This window comes from Pseudomassariella vexata (genome assembly GCF_002105095.1).
Source record: "Pseudomassariella vexata strain CBS 129021 chromosome Unknown BCR38scaffold_7, whole genome shotgun sequence".
Classification (NCBI taxonomy): domain Eukaryota; kingdom Fungi; phylum Ascomycota; class Sordariomycetes; order Amphisphaeriales; family Pseudomassariaceae; genus Pseudomassariella; species Pseudomassariella vexata.
The window spans coordinates 2,119,581-2,136,588 of record NW_024467962.1 but is presented as its reverse complement, the minus strand read 5'-3'; the positions used below and the strand labels follow the sequence as shown (position 1 = coordinate 2,136,588).

At 50.7% G+C, this 17,008-nt stretch overlaps 7 protein-coding genes across 7 annotated transcripts; 5 read left to right on the top strand and 2 right to left on the bottom strand.

The window, feature by feature from the left end:
* Positions 1 to 103: 103 nt before the first annotated feature.
* On the bottom strand, positions 104 to 2,524 carry BCR38DRAFT_393095 (uncharacterized protein; the record flags this gene model as incomplete). Its single annotated transcript, XM_040857592.1, has 3 exons — positions 1,884 to 2,524; positions 1,062 to 1,733; positions 104 to 1,003 (listed from the first exon to the last, which is right to left on the bottom strand). Exons 1-3 carry the CDS (start codon positions 2,217 to 2,219, stop codon positions 104 to 106), a joined length of 1,908 nt encoding a protein of 635 aa, XP_040715805.1. The 5' UTR covers positions 2,220 to 2,524.
* A 181-nt stretch (positions 2,525 to 2,705) lies between these two features.
* BCR38DRAFT_485548 (uncharacterized protein) lies at positions 2,706 to 3,167 on the top strand (the record flags this gene model as incomplete). Its single annotated transcript, XM_040863902.1, has 2 exons — positions 2,706 to 3,013; positions 3,071 to 3,167. 2 exons carry the CDS (start codon positions 2,706 to 2,708, stop codon positions 3,165 to 3,167), a joined length of 405 nt encoding a protein of 134 aa, XP_040715804.1.
* Positions 3,168 to 5,068: 1,901 nt separating this feature from the next.
* BCR38DRAFT_343348 (integral membrane ornithine transporter of mitochondria) lies at positions 5,069 to 6,314 on the top strand (the record flags this gene model as incomplete). The annotated part of the gene is made up of 5 exons (XM_040856027.1): positions 5,069 to 5,282; positions 5,360 to 5,578; positions 5,644 to 5,829; positions 5,888 to 6,040; positions 6,097 to 6,314. The coding sequence occupies 5 exons, from the start codon at positions 5,069 to 5,071 to the stop codon at positions 6,312 to 6,314; spliced, it is 990 nt and encodes a 329-aa protein (XP_040715803.1).
* Positions 6,315 to 6,913: 599 nt separating this feature from the next.
* On the bottom strand, positions 6,914 to 7,761 carry BCR38DRAFT_409758 (Mob1/phocein; the record flags this gene model as incomplete). Its single annotated transcript, XM_040858399.1, has 3 exons — positions 6,914 to 7,289; positions 7,377 to 7,634; positions 7,739 to 7,761. The coding sequence occupies 3 exons, from the start codon at positions 7,759 to 7,761 to the stop codon at positions 6,914 to 6,916; spliced, it is 657 nt and encodes a 218-aa protein (XP_040715802.1).
* Positions 7,762 to 8,754: 993 nt separating this feature from the next.
* BCR38DRAFT_342660 (Six-hairpin glycosidase-like protein) lies at positions 8,755 to 11,036 on the top strand (the record flags this gene model as incomplete). The annotated part of the gene is made up of 4 exons (XM_040855964.1): positions 8,755 to 9,037; positions 9,081 to 9,878; positions 9,933 to 9,973; positions 10,035 to 11,036. 4 exons carry the CDS (start codon positions 8,755 to 8,757, stop codon positions 11,034 to 11,036), a joined length of 2,124 nt encoding a protein of 707 aa, XP_040715801.1.
* Positions 11,037 to 11,544: 508 nt separating this feature from the next.
* Positions 11,545 to 13,371, top strand: BCR38DRAFT_515490 (major facilitator superfamily domain-containing protein; the record flags this gene model as incomplete). Its single annotated transcript, XM_040865082.1, has 6 exons — positions 11,545 to 11,700; positions 11,753 to 11,972; positions 12,074 to 12,127; positions 12,219 to 12,742; positions 12,815 to 12,907; positions 12,964 to 13,371. 6 exons carry the CDS (start codon positions 11,545 to 11,547, stop codon positions 13,123 to 13,125), a joined length of 1,209 nt encoding a protein of 402 aa, XP_040715800.1. The 3' UTR covers positions 13,126 to 13,371.
* A 473-nt stretch (positions 13,372 to 13,844) lies between these two features.
* Positions 13,845 to 15,862, top strand: BCR38DRAFT_485542 (uncharacterized protein; the record flags this gene model as incomplete). The annotated part of the gene is made up of 4 exons (XM_040863901.1): positions 13,845 to 14,265; positions 14,325 to 14,625; positions 14,676 to 15,633; positions 15,689 to 15,862. 4 exons carry the CDS (start codon positions 13,845 to 13,847, stop codon positions 15,860 to 15,862), a joined length of 1,854 nt encoding a protein of 617 aa, XP_040715799.1.
* Positions 15,863 to 17,008: the final 1,146 nt, after the last annotated feature.

Genomic DNA, 17,008 nt, shown 5'->3' with positions numbered 1-17,008 from the left:
CCCAACAGACCTGCCCAGTCCTGTTTTCCCAGTGTATTGCAACTCAACCAAACGCCAATTACTTTTATGCATCGAGAACGACCCATGTGTCCAACAGCTGTCGCTATCGGTGGCCAAACAGATTGATTTGTTCCTCTTCGCCCTCCGAGTCATCCTCCTCCATTTCGTCGCCAAGCGATGAAAGCGATTCAATATCTGCGTTGTGTTGGTCTTGGAGGTCCTCGTTAGACGTTAAACTTCGAGGTGCCCGGCCCCAGAAGCCAACAAGATAGTCCTCTTCTTCCAAGTCTTCGTTCCCTGCTTGAGGACTGCCAGCGGACCTTGCAGGCGTGATAGTGGGCAACGGCGAGACGGATCTTGCTAGTCTGTTTTGAACCACGTAGGATCCGATGCCATGGTGGCCGTCTCCTTCGATGTTTTCAGTACTCAATTGCATGAAGTTTGACGAGTGGCGCCTCCGCTGAGGAATGTCTCGTGCACTTGACGCGGCAGCGGGATTTAGAGTTTCTAATGTTCCTGTGTTTGCTGCTGATTCCGGCAGTCGAGTATCAGATACATTCATGGTGGCGATTTCGGCAGTGCCAACCTCAGCCTCAACACCCAGTATTTGAAGCTCAGATGTGTTGTAAGACTGACACACAGCACACTTGAGCCCTAGCCAGTGATACTTGACTGTAGTTCTAGCAGAGCAGTCGTTACAAAGAATGACTGCCCGGGTGTCTTGGAATCTCTCGGGCATGGGTTGAGTTTGGATAGCCATGTCGAGGTTCCGAAATTGTGTTTCCATATTCACAACGCTCTTGTTGCAAATGGGGCACTTGTATGCACTTTTGATGTGCTCATCATAGCAGTCGCGATGTAAGGCGTGGCCGCACTTCATGAAACAGACTGCTCGGGGGGAGTTGAACATATACTCGCCGCAAATGGGGCAGTCACAGTCTAGCGACCTTTCGATACACTTGTGGTCGTTCTCTATACTGATAGCTAGGCAGGCGCAACATCTCTGAAGGAATACGTAAGCATGTAAGCCTCCAGACGTGCTCTATACAAGAGGGTCCTACCTTGCAATGGAAGAAGTCCTTTCCAAGTCCTCTTCCAATCCTGCAGATCCCGCAGTCATTGCAATGGTATATGTTCTTGTCCGGATCATTGTCCCAAAGCTTGCAGATGTGACAGTAGTAAGAAGCGGCTGATTCTCCGCAGTTGGTGCATACTTCCCCGGCTCGCTGGGCTGTGCCACAGAACATACAAAGCATATTCTTAGTTTCCTTTCTGATCAAGGTGTGGTCCTCGACGTTGTCGTGGCAGAACCGGCAGTTGTACCAGCGCCCACAGATTGAGCATTGCATCTTGACATTGCGCTTATAGTGTTCGCACCCGAGAGCTCGGTATTCCGACCCTTCTTCGTCAGGCTTTAGGGGAGCAAAGGTTGGTTTGATATCCTCCTCGGTCAAAATGAATTTGTTTGCAGGAACAGAGTCGCCGAACGGGCTCTGCCAGAATTTGTTGAGGGTTTCGAGGGGGCCCTGTGTTTGAACTTGCTCAAAACTTACAGGATTTGTATGCGTTAAAGGGCGACTAGACTGAACAACAATATGCGACTTGGTGTAACCTTCCATCAACAGCATATGCATCAAGCGAGCCTTCTCATCTGGTGGGAGGTCGCTCCCTTGTATATCCTGTATCCTTCTCCGCAAATTGCCCATTCCATCGTCTTCTGGTAATGTCTTCTTCTGGCCGGCGGGGACTGAACTAGCAGCACTTGCGGGTGTGTCGGTAAATGTGATAGCATTTTCAGTGGCGGATACGAAGGGGGTCGGTCTGTCAGTGAAGCCCAGTTGGCTCATTGCATTATTCGGCACGGCAATGTCTGATTGATCGACGACAGAAAGTTCAGGGGCTACATCCCGAGAAGATGTGGAGTGATCATTGTGCGCAATATTTGATGCAGTTGGTCTGCTGTAATCGTGGACGAGGTTTGGGGTCGCGGAGCTCTGTGATGAGACGGAAGGAGAAGAGGTTTCATTCCCTTCATCTCTGAAATACGAATCCTCTTCAGTTTCTGATGTGGCATCTTCGTGGATTGCTGGTGATTCTCTGGCTCTGTCATTCGCAGCGGCGTAGGTGGTTTCGGTTTCGGTCGTGGTACTGGAACGGGAGAAGCGTCTGACTTGTCGAAGCGCCGGCCCTATGATGAACTCCGAGACCATCGAGGACATTGCAGTATGGATGCGATATCAAACGATTGGACGGATGTGTTGATGAGCCGTCATGCCATGGGACTGGCTGGGACGAGGAAAGATACACAACATTCGAGGTTTGTTGATGGATATATGTAGGCGTCTCTCCTCAGCCCGACAGAAAAAAGTTGTGTACACCGCATAGAGCGTAACAACTTCCAAATATCAAAGTTCCCAAGTTCAAAATGGGGTTGGTCGGATGATTCGAGTAAAGGTGTGACGGGCATCAAACGACAATCGAACGGCGAACACGGAGGTTTAAAATGGATCAACGCGCTAACCAGACGTCACTGAAGTGAAGTGACAGGGTCTAAGGGCCTAGGCGGCGTAATTTCCCACCTGCCGAATTCGAAGCTGTACCAATCGAAGCAATCTTCATAACAGTTCGTCGTTTGTAACAACCAGTCGCAACCGACTTGTCCATGTGAAATTACCCCGCCAGGACGTCTGGGTACCGTCACCACAATGGTTAACAGCCAAACCATCCACGCATATCGCCATCTATACCGCGGGCTTCTGCATGCCGTGCAGTTCTCGAAACCAGCACGCTATGTAGCTCGAGACCAGCTCAGGAAAGCATTCCGGGAGAAAAACGCGGTGTTAGACCCTAGAGGCGTCGGTCGAACGTTGCGGTTTTTAGATGCGGCAGCCAAAGCCCGTGGGTTGGAGCATGCAGTGCTCAAGAATCTCTTGACTGTGGCTTTCTGGAGATACTATCATCGTCGGCCGTCGTGGCACTTCATGATGCACGATAAGAGGACCAAGAGAAAAACGTGAGTGGTCTGGTCTTGGCTGTTGCCCTGCTAAGCCTGAAAACTAAAATATCACAGAACCGAGTTTCAAGAACATGTTGAAGCTACGGCATACAAGCACTACGATATGACTGTGGCAATGCTCAATAAGTCCATGGGACTTTGCTTGCGATGAGCACATTGGAGCGCATACTTAGCAGGACTATGTTTCGCAAGCCGCGTTGACGGACTCAAAGGCTTACAGGACGTGCCCTCAGACTCTACGCTACAGTTCAATATCTTACCGGCAAGCTGTGAAGCCCTCGGAATCTGGGAAGAATGGCTCAACGACATCTCGACTCAATCATTTGGTATAGTCTGTGATCAATTTGACTAAGGTCTTGGTGTTCCTCACTCGATCATGAATTGAACCCCTCAGCAACTTGCTCGGCACATTTACAGGGGCCACACGAAACCATCTGGACGAGGAGAAAACTTCACCTAAAGCAGACACGCAATGTCGTCAGCTCAGAGATAAGCCGACGCCATCCCAAAATTCACGTCAGCTGTGGCATGTGCAAAGGAAATGTCGTCCAATGCGACGCCCAATATCGGCAAGTTAGCTCAAGTTGCATTGCCGAAGTCAACGGAAGGAAAAGGTTGCGAACAGGTATATCAATCATGAATAACTCTGATAGGCTGGGTAAGAGTCAGAATGGGCTCAGATCAATTCCTTCTGGGCGGAAAATTGCATTGCCTGCATTGATATTCTGTATAGTTGTACACTAGAATCCGACTGGGGATACGCTGAACTCCTATGTCTGATTTGGCTGTCCGCTCTGTTGTGCATTGGCGATCTTTCAAACGGTACTTTGTACATGCTCGATGACGTATGTTATGAATGAGATGTTGAATTTCCCTTCCCAACTATGTTACCCAAGTTGCTCTCGAAGGTAGTGGAGATAGCAGGACACGCGACGATACTCTTCCGACCTCCCAGGTCTTAGGAACTTTGGATGTTTCGTGTGGTGTCTAGCAAAGCTATGTAGTGTATTTAAGTAATCTAGGTGTCATCGTGGCAAAGCAGGAATTCATCTAGCTCAGTAAAGCTCGGCACGACAGGTGGGTATACTCGACTATAAACTATACAGGATGATCTGAGAGTTATTGGTGACGAATCAACTAATAATTGGGCATCTGCTTGCTCGAGTTCCGATGTCCAATCCCTTACAACAGATCGGCGTCCATCCCTATGCCCTTTACGCTTTTGACCATGCAACCACTCAACACCTCTGCCAGGATTTAAAACGTTAGCGTGGGAATTAGACTATGTTAAGTTACTGATCTACACATACAATCTGTGTAGGATCTTCAGTGCCTCAACATAGCAGATTTCTACACGCTAGGACCTGATTAGCTCACGAACACCAGAATCCAGTAAGATTCTTAAGTATTGTGGGGGAGTAGTACGCTAACGTTTTAATTCCTGGGAGACTGAACAATATTCATTGACGATCTTATGTGGGGATGAACCGTGCGACACCCCCTTCTCTAACCGCTTTGGTCAAGTTCCAACCCACCCAGCTCAGCTTAAACCAGCTCAGACCACTCCACTCGTACCACGGCCTCGCCCCCATCATCCGCCGTGAGATACGGCAAGGTGTCTGTGTGCTTGCTCTCTTACCAACCCCGCAAATCAAACCGTCAAATCATTGATTCCTACCTCAAACCTCTACCGATTGGTTTGATTTGACCTTCGATAAAGCTTTCCATGAGTGTGGATTGACTACCTTGAGCCACCACGCTTCCCTAACAGCTCTCTCGTGGGAATACAAAGAGCTCATCATCATCACCTGCAACCCCGCATCTAAAGCCTTCTCTAACCATCTTCTACCTTGCAACCTGGGAATCTTGGTCAATCTTGATGGCACAACAGTCCAGCCAGCAGTTGCCGCCATAGTATCGCGACCGCGCTGATGACTCTGGTCTCGTCCGAGGCCACTGTCTGAAGCCCCGCAGTACGATTCGACCCGCTGCAGCATGCCCGTTGAAGTCAAGTTCCAAAATGTCACCAGCGAACCGCTTCGGACCCGGACCATGCCTCAGATTAGCGGAAGTAGTGAGAAACCACGACGGTGGATAAAGCGTTACCGCACCGAGGTGTCAGCCAGCTCGGCCAGTGTCCTATCCACCATCACCGCATTTCCTCTCGACAGTGTCAAGACTCGATTGCAGACCTACCCTTACAATGGATTTCTCGACTGTGTTCGTAAGACGTATCGGGAGGAGGGCATGCGAGGTTTCTTTCGAGGTACGCGCACCCAGCACTGGCAACGCGCGGCAGATGTTGATGTCGGAAAATTGTCCACTGATCCAAACGTTGGTTAGGTGTAACCGCTCCCCTAGCCAGTGTAACTCTTGTACGAACCGTATCCTTCTCCATCTACCAACGCTCCAAGTACATTTATTCCGACTGGATGGGAAAGAATCTTGGATTCTGCCCACTTGAACATGTCAACAAGAACGGCGCCTATCCGAACTTGGGCACCATGGCGTGTTTTGGGGCCGCAGGGGCAACTGCTGGTTCGGGTATTACCTTTATCGCATGTCAGTTGGCAAGCACCGCGGCGGCAACGCATTGTCTCTGAACAGCTACTTAACCCGATTTGCAGGCCCCTTCGAGTTGACCAAGCTGAGCGCCCAAGTTTCCGTGCTCATGGCGACTCAAAAAAACGCAGACCCCAAGCGACAGGAGATTGCTATGAGTTATCATAACAAGGGAACCATCAATACTCTCCGGAACATCGTCAAGCATCGCGGCATGTCGGGGATGTACACTGGGCTGAACCTGCACCTTTGTGAGTTGCATCGAGCTGAGGTCTCCGGTGACTGGAAGGACTGACAGACATATTGCAGTGAGGGATACGCTAGGAACGGGGATATACTTCGCCACGTACGAAAGCAGCAAGCAGCTATTGACGACCTTCAGTGGGAAAGATGCTCACAAGAATCCCATTGCCGTATTAGCTGCCGGGGCTCTATGCGGCATTGTGTCGTGGGCCTTGATATGTGGGTCTATCGGCGGTTTATCTTCAAGCGACCTGAGCTGACGTTCGTGCTTCCAGATCCCATCGACTCAGTCAAGAGTATCTACCAGCGAAACGCCTTGATGCATTCGAAAGGGGAGACAGTCCCCATTCCCAAAATTCACTTTTTCCGAAAGGACATGTACAGAGGTTTAGGCGTGTCCATGGGGCGTTCGGCCGCGGTGAACGCGGTCTTCTTTTCGGCGTTTGAGTTCTTCAAGAAACGAATTAATGCTCTTGAAGATGTCGATGACTAATTGTTCGGTATGGCAATTGCGTAAATTGCGCGCAGAATCAAGCATACGAGGCGGCGTATCAGTGGACGGTGTGGCATGGTCATTCAGCATCGAAACGCAAACGGAGGCCTTTTCAGCATGTTTAATTCGGGGATTACGGTTCAAGTGGGTGAGCTCATACCACAGATTTCCAGAGGGAAACAAAGAATTGTAAATGGACAAAAACATTTGAGAAACGCTATGAATAACACGAGCCCACATTGATGACTCAAAGCCTTTACGTGATCGAAGTGTTTGACGGTCAATGAGCACCCTAGCGGCCAGCAGAAGTCCGCATGTTGTGTTTTCCAGTAGTATACATCCGTAATCAAACGAGAAAAGGGGAAACTCTTCATCATAAGCAATTCCTCGGTTACTCTCATACCCTGCCGTTGCCCTGGCTCTCTAAGTTTGCAAAAACCAGTATCCATCTAAACGCCAAAGCCAGCCAATGAATCAATCAAGCACATGCCACGCCCAATTTAGCTAGGCTGTTCGTAGGTATCATCTCATCACCAAAGCAACTTTCTCTCTTCTCTCCGCCAAAAGAAAACGACGATCTACCCCCCAACCTACTAACTCTAATCGCTTCTCAGCATGCTCTCGACCAAATCGCCCAGCGGACCCCAGAAGTCCTTGCCACTGGCCAAGTTATGCTCGTCGATGAAGAGCACATACTGCTTGAAGGAGGTGTTGAGATGGGGCTCGAGCCCGAGCTCGCGGATGGGCGGGTAGTGGTGGCAGTAGATGTGGGCGTAGACGCGGTACATGCGCTTGAAGATCTGGCGGACAAGGCTGGGGAACGTTTTAGGGAAGGGCACGCCGATTCGAGAGGGAAGCACGGCTTCATTATCGATGTTACTTTGGACCCAGCTCATCAATTGTTCGATGTAGGCCGGCGCTGCCATCTTGGTCGGGCGCTTGTAGGTGTCGTTGTCTTGCCAGAGGTACTCGAATCTGTTTCGTTGAAAGCATATTAGTGGAAGATCTCCGGGGTAGAGATACGACTGCATGCAATTCGAAGCAGGGTGAGTTGTCACGTACTCGTCAGTGGCCTTCATCTCCGGGCACGACTGGGGCGAGCAGAACTCGGTGATGGCGCCGTACAGGAGGTTGATCTGGTTGTAGAAATCCACCATGTTCACGGCCAACCACTCGTTCTCATCTTCGCCTTCGGGCAGCTTCACCACCTTGCGCAAACTTCCGCCGCCCAGTGTAGCTTCGGCATATTGGCGGAGCTGGTAGCTGGTGCTGCCACCCCGGCCTGGTCGCGGGCGAAATTGATTGCGCGTGCGCTGGTTACTAGAGGCCTGGTGTGTTAGCCGGAGGCAGATGAGTAGATATGGAATGGTTACGGCGTCATTTTTTGGTGCACGACTCGCAGTTGTTGGGAAAGAGTCACATACACGGTAGTTATGAAGGAAGTCATCGTGGTCTCTGGTGTCGGTTATCGCTCCGGACTTGTGTTATCTAGACCGCAATGTCAGTAGGGTAGAGTCGGAGCATTTGCACGTAAAAGAGACATCTTATGCTGACCAAATGGAGCAGACTGAGCCTAATGGCCTGTTGTTGAAAATTGCGCGGGAAGTGCGTTGCTGAAAGTCGAGAATGCTGATGGAGGTCGACTGTGATGATCCTCAATGCCGGCCGTCGCAAGTGGGATGTTTACAATCCAGGTGGGTGGTTGCTGGGATGACGTTCCAGAATTTTGACCCACTGCAAGAAAAGCACAGATGTTTGCCGTTTCCAACCAAGCTACCCCAGTCTCCATAGGCTTGCAAGCTTCATGAGCTTAAAATCGTCCCAAATTTTGGTCTCTTGTTTGCAGTCCCTCACAGTTCTCCACGGCTACCCTCAGGTGTCCAACAGCAAAGATGTGTTCGTGTAAAAACTGCTGGTCTACAGAAACACACTCTTGGCTCCCTCAGTCCTCTAGAAACATCAATCCCATCGCGTGAATTCCTCTAACGATTCGTCAGCCCCGCACCCGGTGAAGGTGACGCTAGCCATTCTCTGGAGGCTACGAGGACGTGCTTCCTTCGAGGATAACGCAAGCATGCATTTCGTCAACAGCTTGCTTTATGAGCTTGTCTCCCGGACACAGTCTCATCCCCTATCAGCAAGGCTTCGCATTTCTTCCTTTCATCGGGCTATCAACTTACCGAAGGAATTCCACGGTGAAGACCCCGCACGATGGAGAGGAGTAGAACATCCCCAGACTTGGGGTTGACCCGGTCAAGCCGGTTAAAGAGGATAGCTAGCTCCACTTGACCCAAGGACGCGGCCAACGGACTCATATCGACTGTAAATCCATAGTCAGGGACTGAAATAAAATGTAGGTATATTTCTAAGTCTTCCTACTCGTCGCGAATGTCGGCGCGTTAGCCACCTGTTTTTCTCAGTGGCTTGCTTGAGTATTAGCATGGCTCTCCTTTATTTTGGCTTGTATCTTCTTGCCTTATTCGGAAGTGTCAATGGCACTGATAATGGCAAGTCAAAGATCAACAGACGCAAAGTTGTACAGAGGTTCAATCCTCGCCGCAATGCCACTTCAAGCACCACGCCACTCCAAGTAGGAAACGGCAACTTTGCCTTCGGGGCAGACATTACAGGGCTTCAAACGTTCAGTCTTTTCAATACTCTATCAACATGGGGTTGGCATAACTTCAGTCTTCCCATAACCCCGGGTCAAACCTCATTAGATGGTCAGTACATGGAATCGCTGGACCGAGATATCATCTCATCGAGTTATAGACTTTACCGGGCTCTATTGGTGGACTCATGGGCGACTCGTCAACTACAATCAGCCAAATCCAGCAGAAAACGATATCTCGGATTGGTTGATTCAGAATCCGCAACGAGTCAATCTAGGTACAATTGGATTTTCCTTCAATGGAGTGGAGATCACCGAGGACATGCTTGAGAACAAGTCTCAGACGCTGGATTTATGGACAGGCAAAATCTCGTCAAGTTTCATATACAACGGAACCGAGGTTCTGGTCGAGACCTGGTCCGATTCGCACTCAGATACTGTTGGAGTAAGCGTCGAGTCATCCCTCCTGTCCACCGGGACCCTTCGGATATTCTTCGACTTCGCACTGCCCACCAGGAACAAGTTCGACGCCCCCTTCGTCGGCGTGTTCAATGCCACCAGTAACCACACCACCACCTTGAAATCTAGCAGGGATGCCGCGATGATTCGCCATGATCTGGATGCAACCACGTACTACGCTTCCATCAGCTGGGATCGCCATGCAGAGATATCAGGACCCGTCAAGGGCACTCATCGCTATGTTCTCCAACCTTCTCGGGGTGTGCGGAAGATTCAGCTGTCAACTACATTTTCTCCGTTTCCAGATTCAAACGTGCCAGCGTTCGAGGATGTAGTTGCCGCATCTAAGACGTGGTGGGAGTCTTACTGGAATTCGGGTGCATTCATTGACTTGTCGTCAACGTCTTCACCTAATGCCACTGCCTTGCAGCGAATAACAATCCTGTCTCAATATCTTGTGGCTGTGAATTCTGCTTCGTCAAATACTCCGCAAGGTGAGTCATCGGGTTCAACAAGTTTTGTACGAGTTGAGTTCTAACCCATGACAGAATCGGGGTTGGTAAATAACGGGTGGTACGGCAAGTTCCATGTGAGTATCAGTTGTGGAACCGAGGCACTTGAGCTAAAGAGAATTATTGACTTCGCTGTAGTTGGAAATGGTAATTTGGCACTCCCTTCATTTTGCACGCTGGAATAAGTTTCCACTGCTACGGCGTAGCCTGCCAAACATGTACAGCCGTTATCTGCCGTCCTCCTACGACCGTGCAAAGGCACAAAGGTACGACGGTGCTCGCTGGGGAAAGATGACGGACCCCACGGGCAGATCGGCCCCAGGCGAGATAAACTCGTTGCTCATCTGGCAGCAACCTCACCCTATGTATTTTGCCGAGCTGGAGTATCGGTCTTATCCCAACAAAAAGACACTGGAGTCCTGGGATGAAATCTTGACCGGATCCGCGGACTTCATGGCATCTTACGCATTCTACAACGAATCGACCGAAGTATATGACCTCGGCCCGCCTATTTATCCCGTATCAGAGAACACGGGCCCGAATGCCACGATAAATCCGGCCTTTGAAATCGCTTATTGGAGATTTGGGCTCGATATTGCCATCAAGTGGAAAGAGCGGCAGGGCCTCGACGTGCCCGCCACATGGACCACAGTCCGAGATAACTTAGCACCACTCCCCACGGATGGCGATACACTTTCCGTATACGAAGGTATCCCCAATATGTGGCAAAATACCACGGTACAAGACCACCCAGCCATGTCTGGTGTGTTCGGCCTCCTCCCGCCGCCTAGTAGCCGGCCACCCCTAAACATGACGGTAATGCAGAACACAGCGGACAAGATCCGAGATGCGTGGGATATTGCAGACTGCTGGGGATGGGATTTCCCAATGCTGGCGATGAATTCGCTCCGGCTCGGCGATATGGATCAGGCTGTGGCGTACCTGCTGCACCCGCTGTTCCAGTTTGACGATGCTGGGTACCCAGTGGGAGGCTCGCGAGTGGCCACCCCATATTTTCCTGGATCCGGCGGGTTTCTACTCGCTATGGCCATGATGTCTGGTGGTTGGGACGGTGCTGAAGGGCCGCATTTCCCAGAGAACTGGGATGTCAAGGTTGAACGGTTCGTACCTGGATTGTAGCAGGGCGATGAAGTTGAGATACGTCGCGTCTGTGACAAATCGTAAGATGGTCTTCAGGGACATTCTTTCTCAACAATCTAAACAACCCACGAGCATTTCTTCTTGATGCATCTGAAGTCTATCTTGACTATATGATGAGGTGGTTCAGCCGTCATTGGAGAACACGCACCAGGTGCGGAGCCTCTATACAGTACCCAATCGCTACTCCATTATACGCAATGGCGGGGCGATAACATGACAAGCTTTGCGGGCGCTAATGGAAACGATCCATGTGTAGTTCCTCGGGGCCCTAGATGGCCCTACGAACATGCCCCGGAATCGTCCAAGACTAGTATTCGAGACCCGATTTTAATCTCCATTTTGCGATAGTCAGCAACAGGAAAGGGCCGATGAGATGCTAACTAGGGAGTTCTTATCAGATCTTCGCTCGTCCCAAAGATGAAAATCTCTTTGGCAGCTCCGACCTACATTTCGGTTGTTCTCAAACTTATTCGTAAAGCAATTCAATATGCAGACCGAAGAGCCCAAGGTCGGCCATGAGCAGCCCAGCTCTAAGGAACTGCCGTCAAACCAGGTTGTTAATGAATCTAGAGGTGAATCCAGTGGCGATGTCGAAAAATATCAGCCTACGCCGCTTTCGAGCAACATCACCTTGATATGTTGTGTAAGTCAGTTTCATGGCTGATTGTGGACCAACACAAACTTACACTACATAGTACCTGGCCAACTTCAGCGACGGTTTTCAAAACCAGATGGCCAATCCCACCAACGTTATCCTTGGTCACGTTCTCGGCAAAGATTACAGCAAGGGCATGAAGACCCGAATCAGCAACTCGCTGCTCGTCGGCATCATCCTTGGGACAGTCGTCCTGGGGCATACATCGGACATGTATTCGCGCAAGGCCAGTCTATTGCTGACTTCCGGACTTGTGGTTGGTGGGACTCTCTCATGGCAACATTGGCGTTGAATTTCTATCCTACAACCGATATGCTATGGTTCTTGATCGTTGTCAGGGGCATTGCTGGGTTTGGAGTAGGCGGAGAGTATCCAGCTAGTGCTGCCGCTGGCCTCGAGGAGTCGGATGACGTGAGTATCCCTCGCCCCTAGCCAGAAACACACACTCAGCAAAGGTTTCCAAGTTTTAACACTGGCATCCAATCAGCGAGTGCAAAAATAACGAGGATCGATGTTCGTCTCCTTCACCACCCTCATGGCCACCACTGGAGCACCAGCCTGTCTATTCGTCTACCTCATGTCCCTCATCGCAAGCGGATACGACGTCACAGTCGCGTTACACGCCGTCTACTCGGTAGCCACCATCCTTCCGCTACTCATCATGCTCATGCGTGTCTTCATGACCGACTCCAAGCTCTTCCACAACTCCAACCTGAAGCAAACCAAGAGGCCCGTCAGAGTGTCCCTGGCCCTGCTCCGCCGCTACTGGCGCCGTATTTTCACGACATCCCTATCCTTCTTCCTGTACGACTTCATCAACTTCCCCAACAGCATCATGCCCAGCTCCCTCATCGCCTCCCTCGTGCCCAACTCGTCGAGCCAGATACGCACCACGGCCATCTGGCAGCTCATCCTAGCCGTCATCGTCGTCCCCGGCCCTATCGTCGGCGCCTACCTTGCCAACACGCGCCTTCTCGGCCGCCCATACACGGGCATGCTCGGTTTCCTGGGGTACCTCGTCCTCGGCATCGTCATCGGCACTACGTATAACTCCCTGTCCTGAAATTTGCCTGCCTTCATTGTCTGCTACGGGCTGCTCCAGTGTTTCGGCCATATGGGGCCCGGGTGGACTATCGGGCTTATCTCGAGTGAGGCGTTCCTGACGGTCGTCCGGAGCATGGGATACTCGATCGCGGTGGCGTGGGAAATACGGGTGCTGCGATTGGAACGGAATGTTTTACGCCGTTGCAGGATGCGGCGGGCAATGCGAGTACGTTTTATCTTTTGGCTGGGGTCGCGGCGTTGGGCATGGGCGTTTATTGGTTCTTGCCTGAGGGGAGGGATTTGGATCTTGAGAGGGAGGATGCGGAGTTGAGGGGGTGGTTGGGAGAGATGGGGGAGAAGATGATGTAGTAGGGTAAGTTGGAAGGAGCAGAATGGATAGGCCGTGGGAGGATGTTTACTTAAGTCGAATCACCACCTAGCAAAAATTGTGAGAAATTCCAGGCGCCGGCTATCAACTTGTTGCAGTGATCAACCATCCACTGCGATGCTCATTTTTCAACTGAAACCTTTGGATGTATGTATAGATACACTGTATAGCTGAGTGCACTATTGGATGGCGTAGGAAATCCGCATGCAGGCTTACCACCATATATCATCGATCCATCAATTAGAAGGTATGTCTCTTCCAGGTGAGCTCAGTTAAGGACGGGATCGGCACTTATGCACTATTGCTGTTGTGTAACACCACTGAGGCTGTCTCCTCCCTCGCGTTTGCGGGGCACCGTTATCTAGAAGCTGCAGAGGAAGTACTCAGGCAACAATCACGACCTTACGAACCCCCACTGCGAGTCCCAACATTTTACACTTCATATTCACCCGACAACTTCAAAACCACGTCAGGATTGGATGTTGCAATTCTAAGGCCGTGGCTGAGCCAACATCTGGTCGTCCGTCACCAAATCAGGCGTAGCCATTGATTCTTTAGAACGCCTTGCGACCGTTGGGGAGACCGACTTGATCGCCAATTCATATTAAACCGATATTCCGGGAAAGGGCAGTTCACAAGTAACCAAGGCCTGTTGCCGTTCATCTGTAGATGAGTCTCGGCTACCCTCTGGAAATCAATCATGCCACGACGCGGGAGAAGAGATCGCAGCCAGAGGCAAAGAAACCGAGAGATGCTCGCCGGGTTGAGCGATCGTGAGCAGTCACCGCCGCCTGCCTATACAACAAAGGAGTCGGCACCCCCTCCTTACGCCAAAAGACAACCCCACGAAGGGACACCGCTCCTAGCCTCAACCGCCGCCTCAAGCTACAGCCATGCGTCGTCGTCACACACCCAAGCTTCTTTTGGGCAAGGAGCGACCGGATACCCCAAGCAGTCGCTACAAAGTGGCTTGAGTACGAGGGGATTGATTGGGGACGTGTGTGCTCTGGCTTTGGCCTGTCTCGCTCTGGTGGTGGTTGTCCAAGGCTTGATCTACTCGGTGTCAACGTACAACCCGACGCCAGCAGCACCTGTACCCACGTATTCCGTTGCCATTATAGGTCAGTACACAACGTAAGAAATCTTAATTTCAGAATGGAAAGGGTTGATTATGCCTCAGGTGCGGGTCCAGCCGGCGTCTCGGCTGCATACCATCTGCGGGCATTCGAAGTAAGTGAGAAGTTCAAACTGAATATCACGGTACTGGAATCTGCACCCTCTATTGGGGGCCGTTTGGCTCTCATAGATTCCAGAGGTGAAAGGGCAATACCGTATGATGACCCTGCACAAGACCCAATCTCCGCCGAGGACATTGCTGGCCCTGCGCTTATGTGGGATAACCCACTGTTCACCAAGGCATCTGAGAAGTTTCCCTGGGACAAGGTGGATTTTGATGAACTCCCAAGTTCGGAAGTCGGCTAGTGAGTAGCATTTCGTCCTTGTACGCAGAGCAACATGCTGACCATATTAGTTATGACGGAAAGCATCTCGTCAGTCGATCAACTAGGCCGTACGACAAGACTCCCACATGGTCTTGGGCTTGGTTCCACCAGGTCTTTCAGTACGGTGCATCCGTTTGGAAGACCCAAGAAATCGTGCGAGAGGTCGATTTGCGCCAGAAGCTGAGGGGATTGCCTACGATACGAACCGTACACGAGCTACTGTCTTCTCTTGGTATCGACAGAAAAGCACACGAGAGCTCAACCGAAACTCTCCACAACCATGATATTTCGCAACTGTATCGCGACGAAGTGGTGGCGCCTCGAGTCCAGCGAGTCCTAGGTCAACGACTTGACGATATCACTGGTCTAGCCCTATCAATGGCTCTAGCCAAAGAAGACAGGGTCAATTCGCACACCGGCGGGGACTTTCTCGAGACACTCGAAAGAATTCTTCGCCGAGCAGACGCGACTGTTTTGACTAGTTCGACCGTCACTGGCATCAAGTATGAGGAACTTAACGAGAAATCCGCCTGGCTGGTCGAAAGTGTTCACGGAACGTCAAACTTGACTCAATATGGAGCGTTTGACCATGTTATCTTGGCAGCCCCTGGAGCTGAAAAGAATGCGCTCCACCGCTATGACACGAACGCCTTCGAGTTACCCGGTCACCGTTCTGTTCATGTGGAATTCTTCATATCATCAACTCGCATAGATCCCTTAGCTTTTGGCGAATCAGACGCATTACACGACCAGATCTTATTCATACAAAAATTAGACCAAATCGGTCTCTTCCAAGGGGTTCATGAGATTGCATATGTCCGCGAGATCGTTCGCCGCCACGATGGTGTCGACATTGTCGAGCACCTATATCGGTGCGTGTCAGATCACTATGTCACAGATCTCTTGCTACATTCACTGCCCTTTGCGAAAGATGGCGCCTCATCTGAGGAGAAAGCCCAGGGAATTACATGGACATATCAAACTCGAGTAAGTTTTATTTCAAAGTATCGTTCTTATCAAGGATACTAACGTTGTCTTCTAGATCGAGTCTGCCTACCCTCTGCTGTATCCAAAGACCAGTTTCCCGCCTTTCCGGTTGTCGGAAGATGGACTTTGGGCGACATCTGCCATGTATGCGGTTGGGAGCACAGTGGACTTCAGCTGGCTGGCAGGGAAGACGGTGGCAGAACAGATGATCAGTACACTGAGGAAGTAAACCCAAGTTGTGAAGGTGGAGATCAGGCCCCCTCGGGAAAAAGGACTAGGCACCCCTTTGCTATACTCCGCCAAGTTGCCATCTCTGAGACGGCTCATGTTGCTCATTCCACAATGTTATTTGCGCTTTGAATTCTTTCGTCAGACTAATAAGCGCGTGTTGAGTCCGCGAATACCAAACTGTCCAAACATCAACCAATGCATCATGCTCCACGATATTTCCGTACAACCAACGTCAAAAGTGAAGCGACATGAACTCATTAAACCAAATTTGAGTACTTAACTACTAAACGCACCCTTCCGTATCCCTATTCTGCTCCCCTCTTCTTTATCTTTGGCGTTTCATCCACCTATTGCCCCCTCTCCCCAGACTCTACAGGTTCTGAATCTGAGCAGCATCTTCGAACCAATTCAAAAGTGCTCTCTCTTGAGAAGAAGCTCCTTCACGCAGGTCTTGTGCTTCTCGAGGTCTCTAGGCTCATCCATGGCTGCTCGAAACAGGCAACAGACGAAGAGAACGCACGTCACGGCTGGCTTTTGTCTAAACTCTATCCCTTTGCCACCTTGGCGTTCTCGTAGGTCTATGAAGCTACCCTTAAGCATCTCTGTGGGTTCATCACCATTTTAGTCTAGACGCATCGGCGACTTCGGCTATAGCTTCAGCGGCGTCCAGGGCTCCGAAGGGGGGCACCTGTCTGGCCACATAGGCGGATAGGGTGCATGAGTTGGTCAATGCTGTCCTTGTACACGAGAGTAGTCTTTGCAAACTTTGGGTCGTTACTAAATGGTCTGACTTCTTCGTCGTAGCGTTTATCGTTTGCTGACTTCGCTATCTCCTTGAAGAGTCCATCAGGTGACCTCTCCCAGTTTTGGGGAAGTCTTTGAGGTCCTCGTATATGGGAGACAAAAACTCCATGGCATATGATTGTAGTTGTGTATTAGACCAGGCGGTGTAAATAATCCATAAATCATGCTGGCGTCATCAGCTGTGCTGTAGTCAAAGACCCTTGTTGTCCAGTGCACGTCGTGGGTCTTACAAATCGGACAGGATCGTTAAAGACGCAGCATGTCGGAGCGTGCAGCAACTTGGAGTCTGAAGCCTGAATCCTGGATTCTGATAATTCTAAATGGGTTGTACATCGAGGCG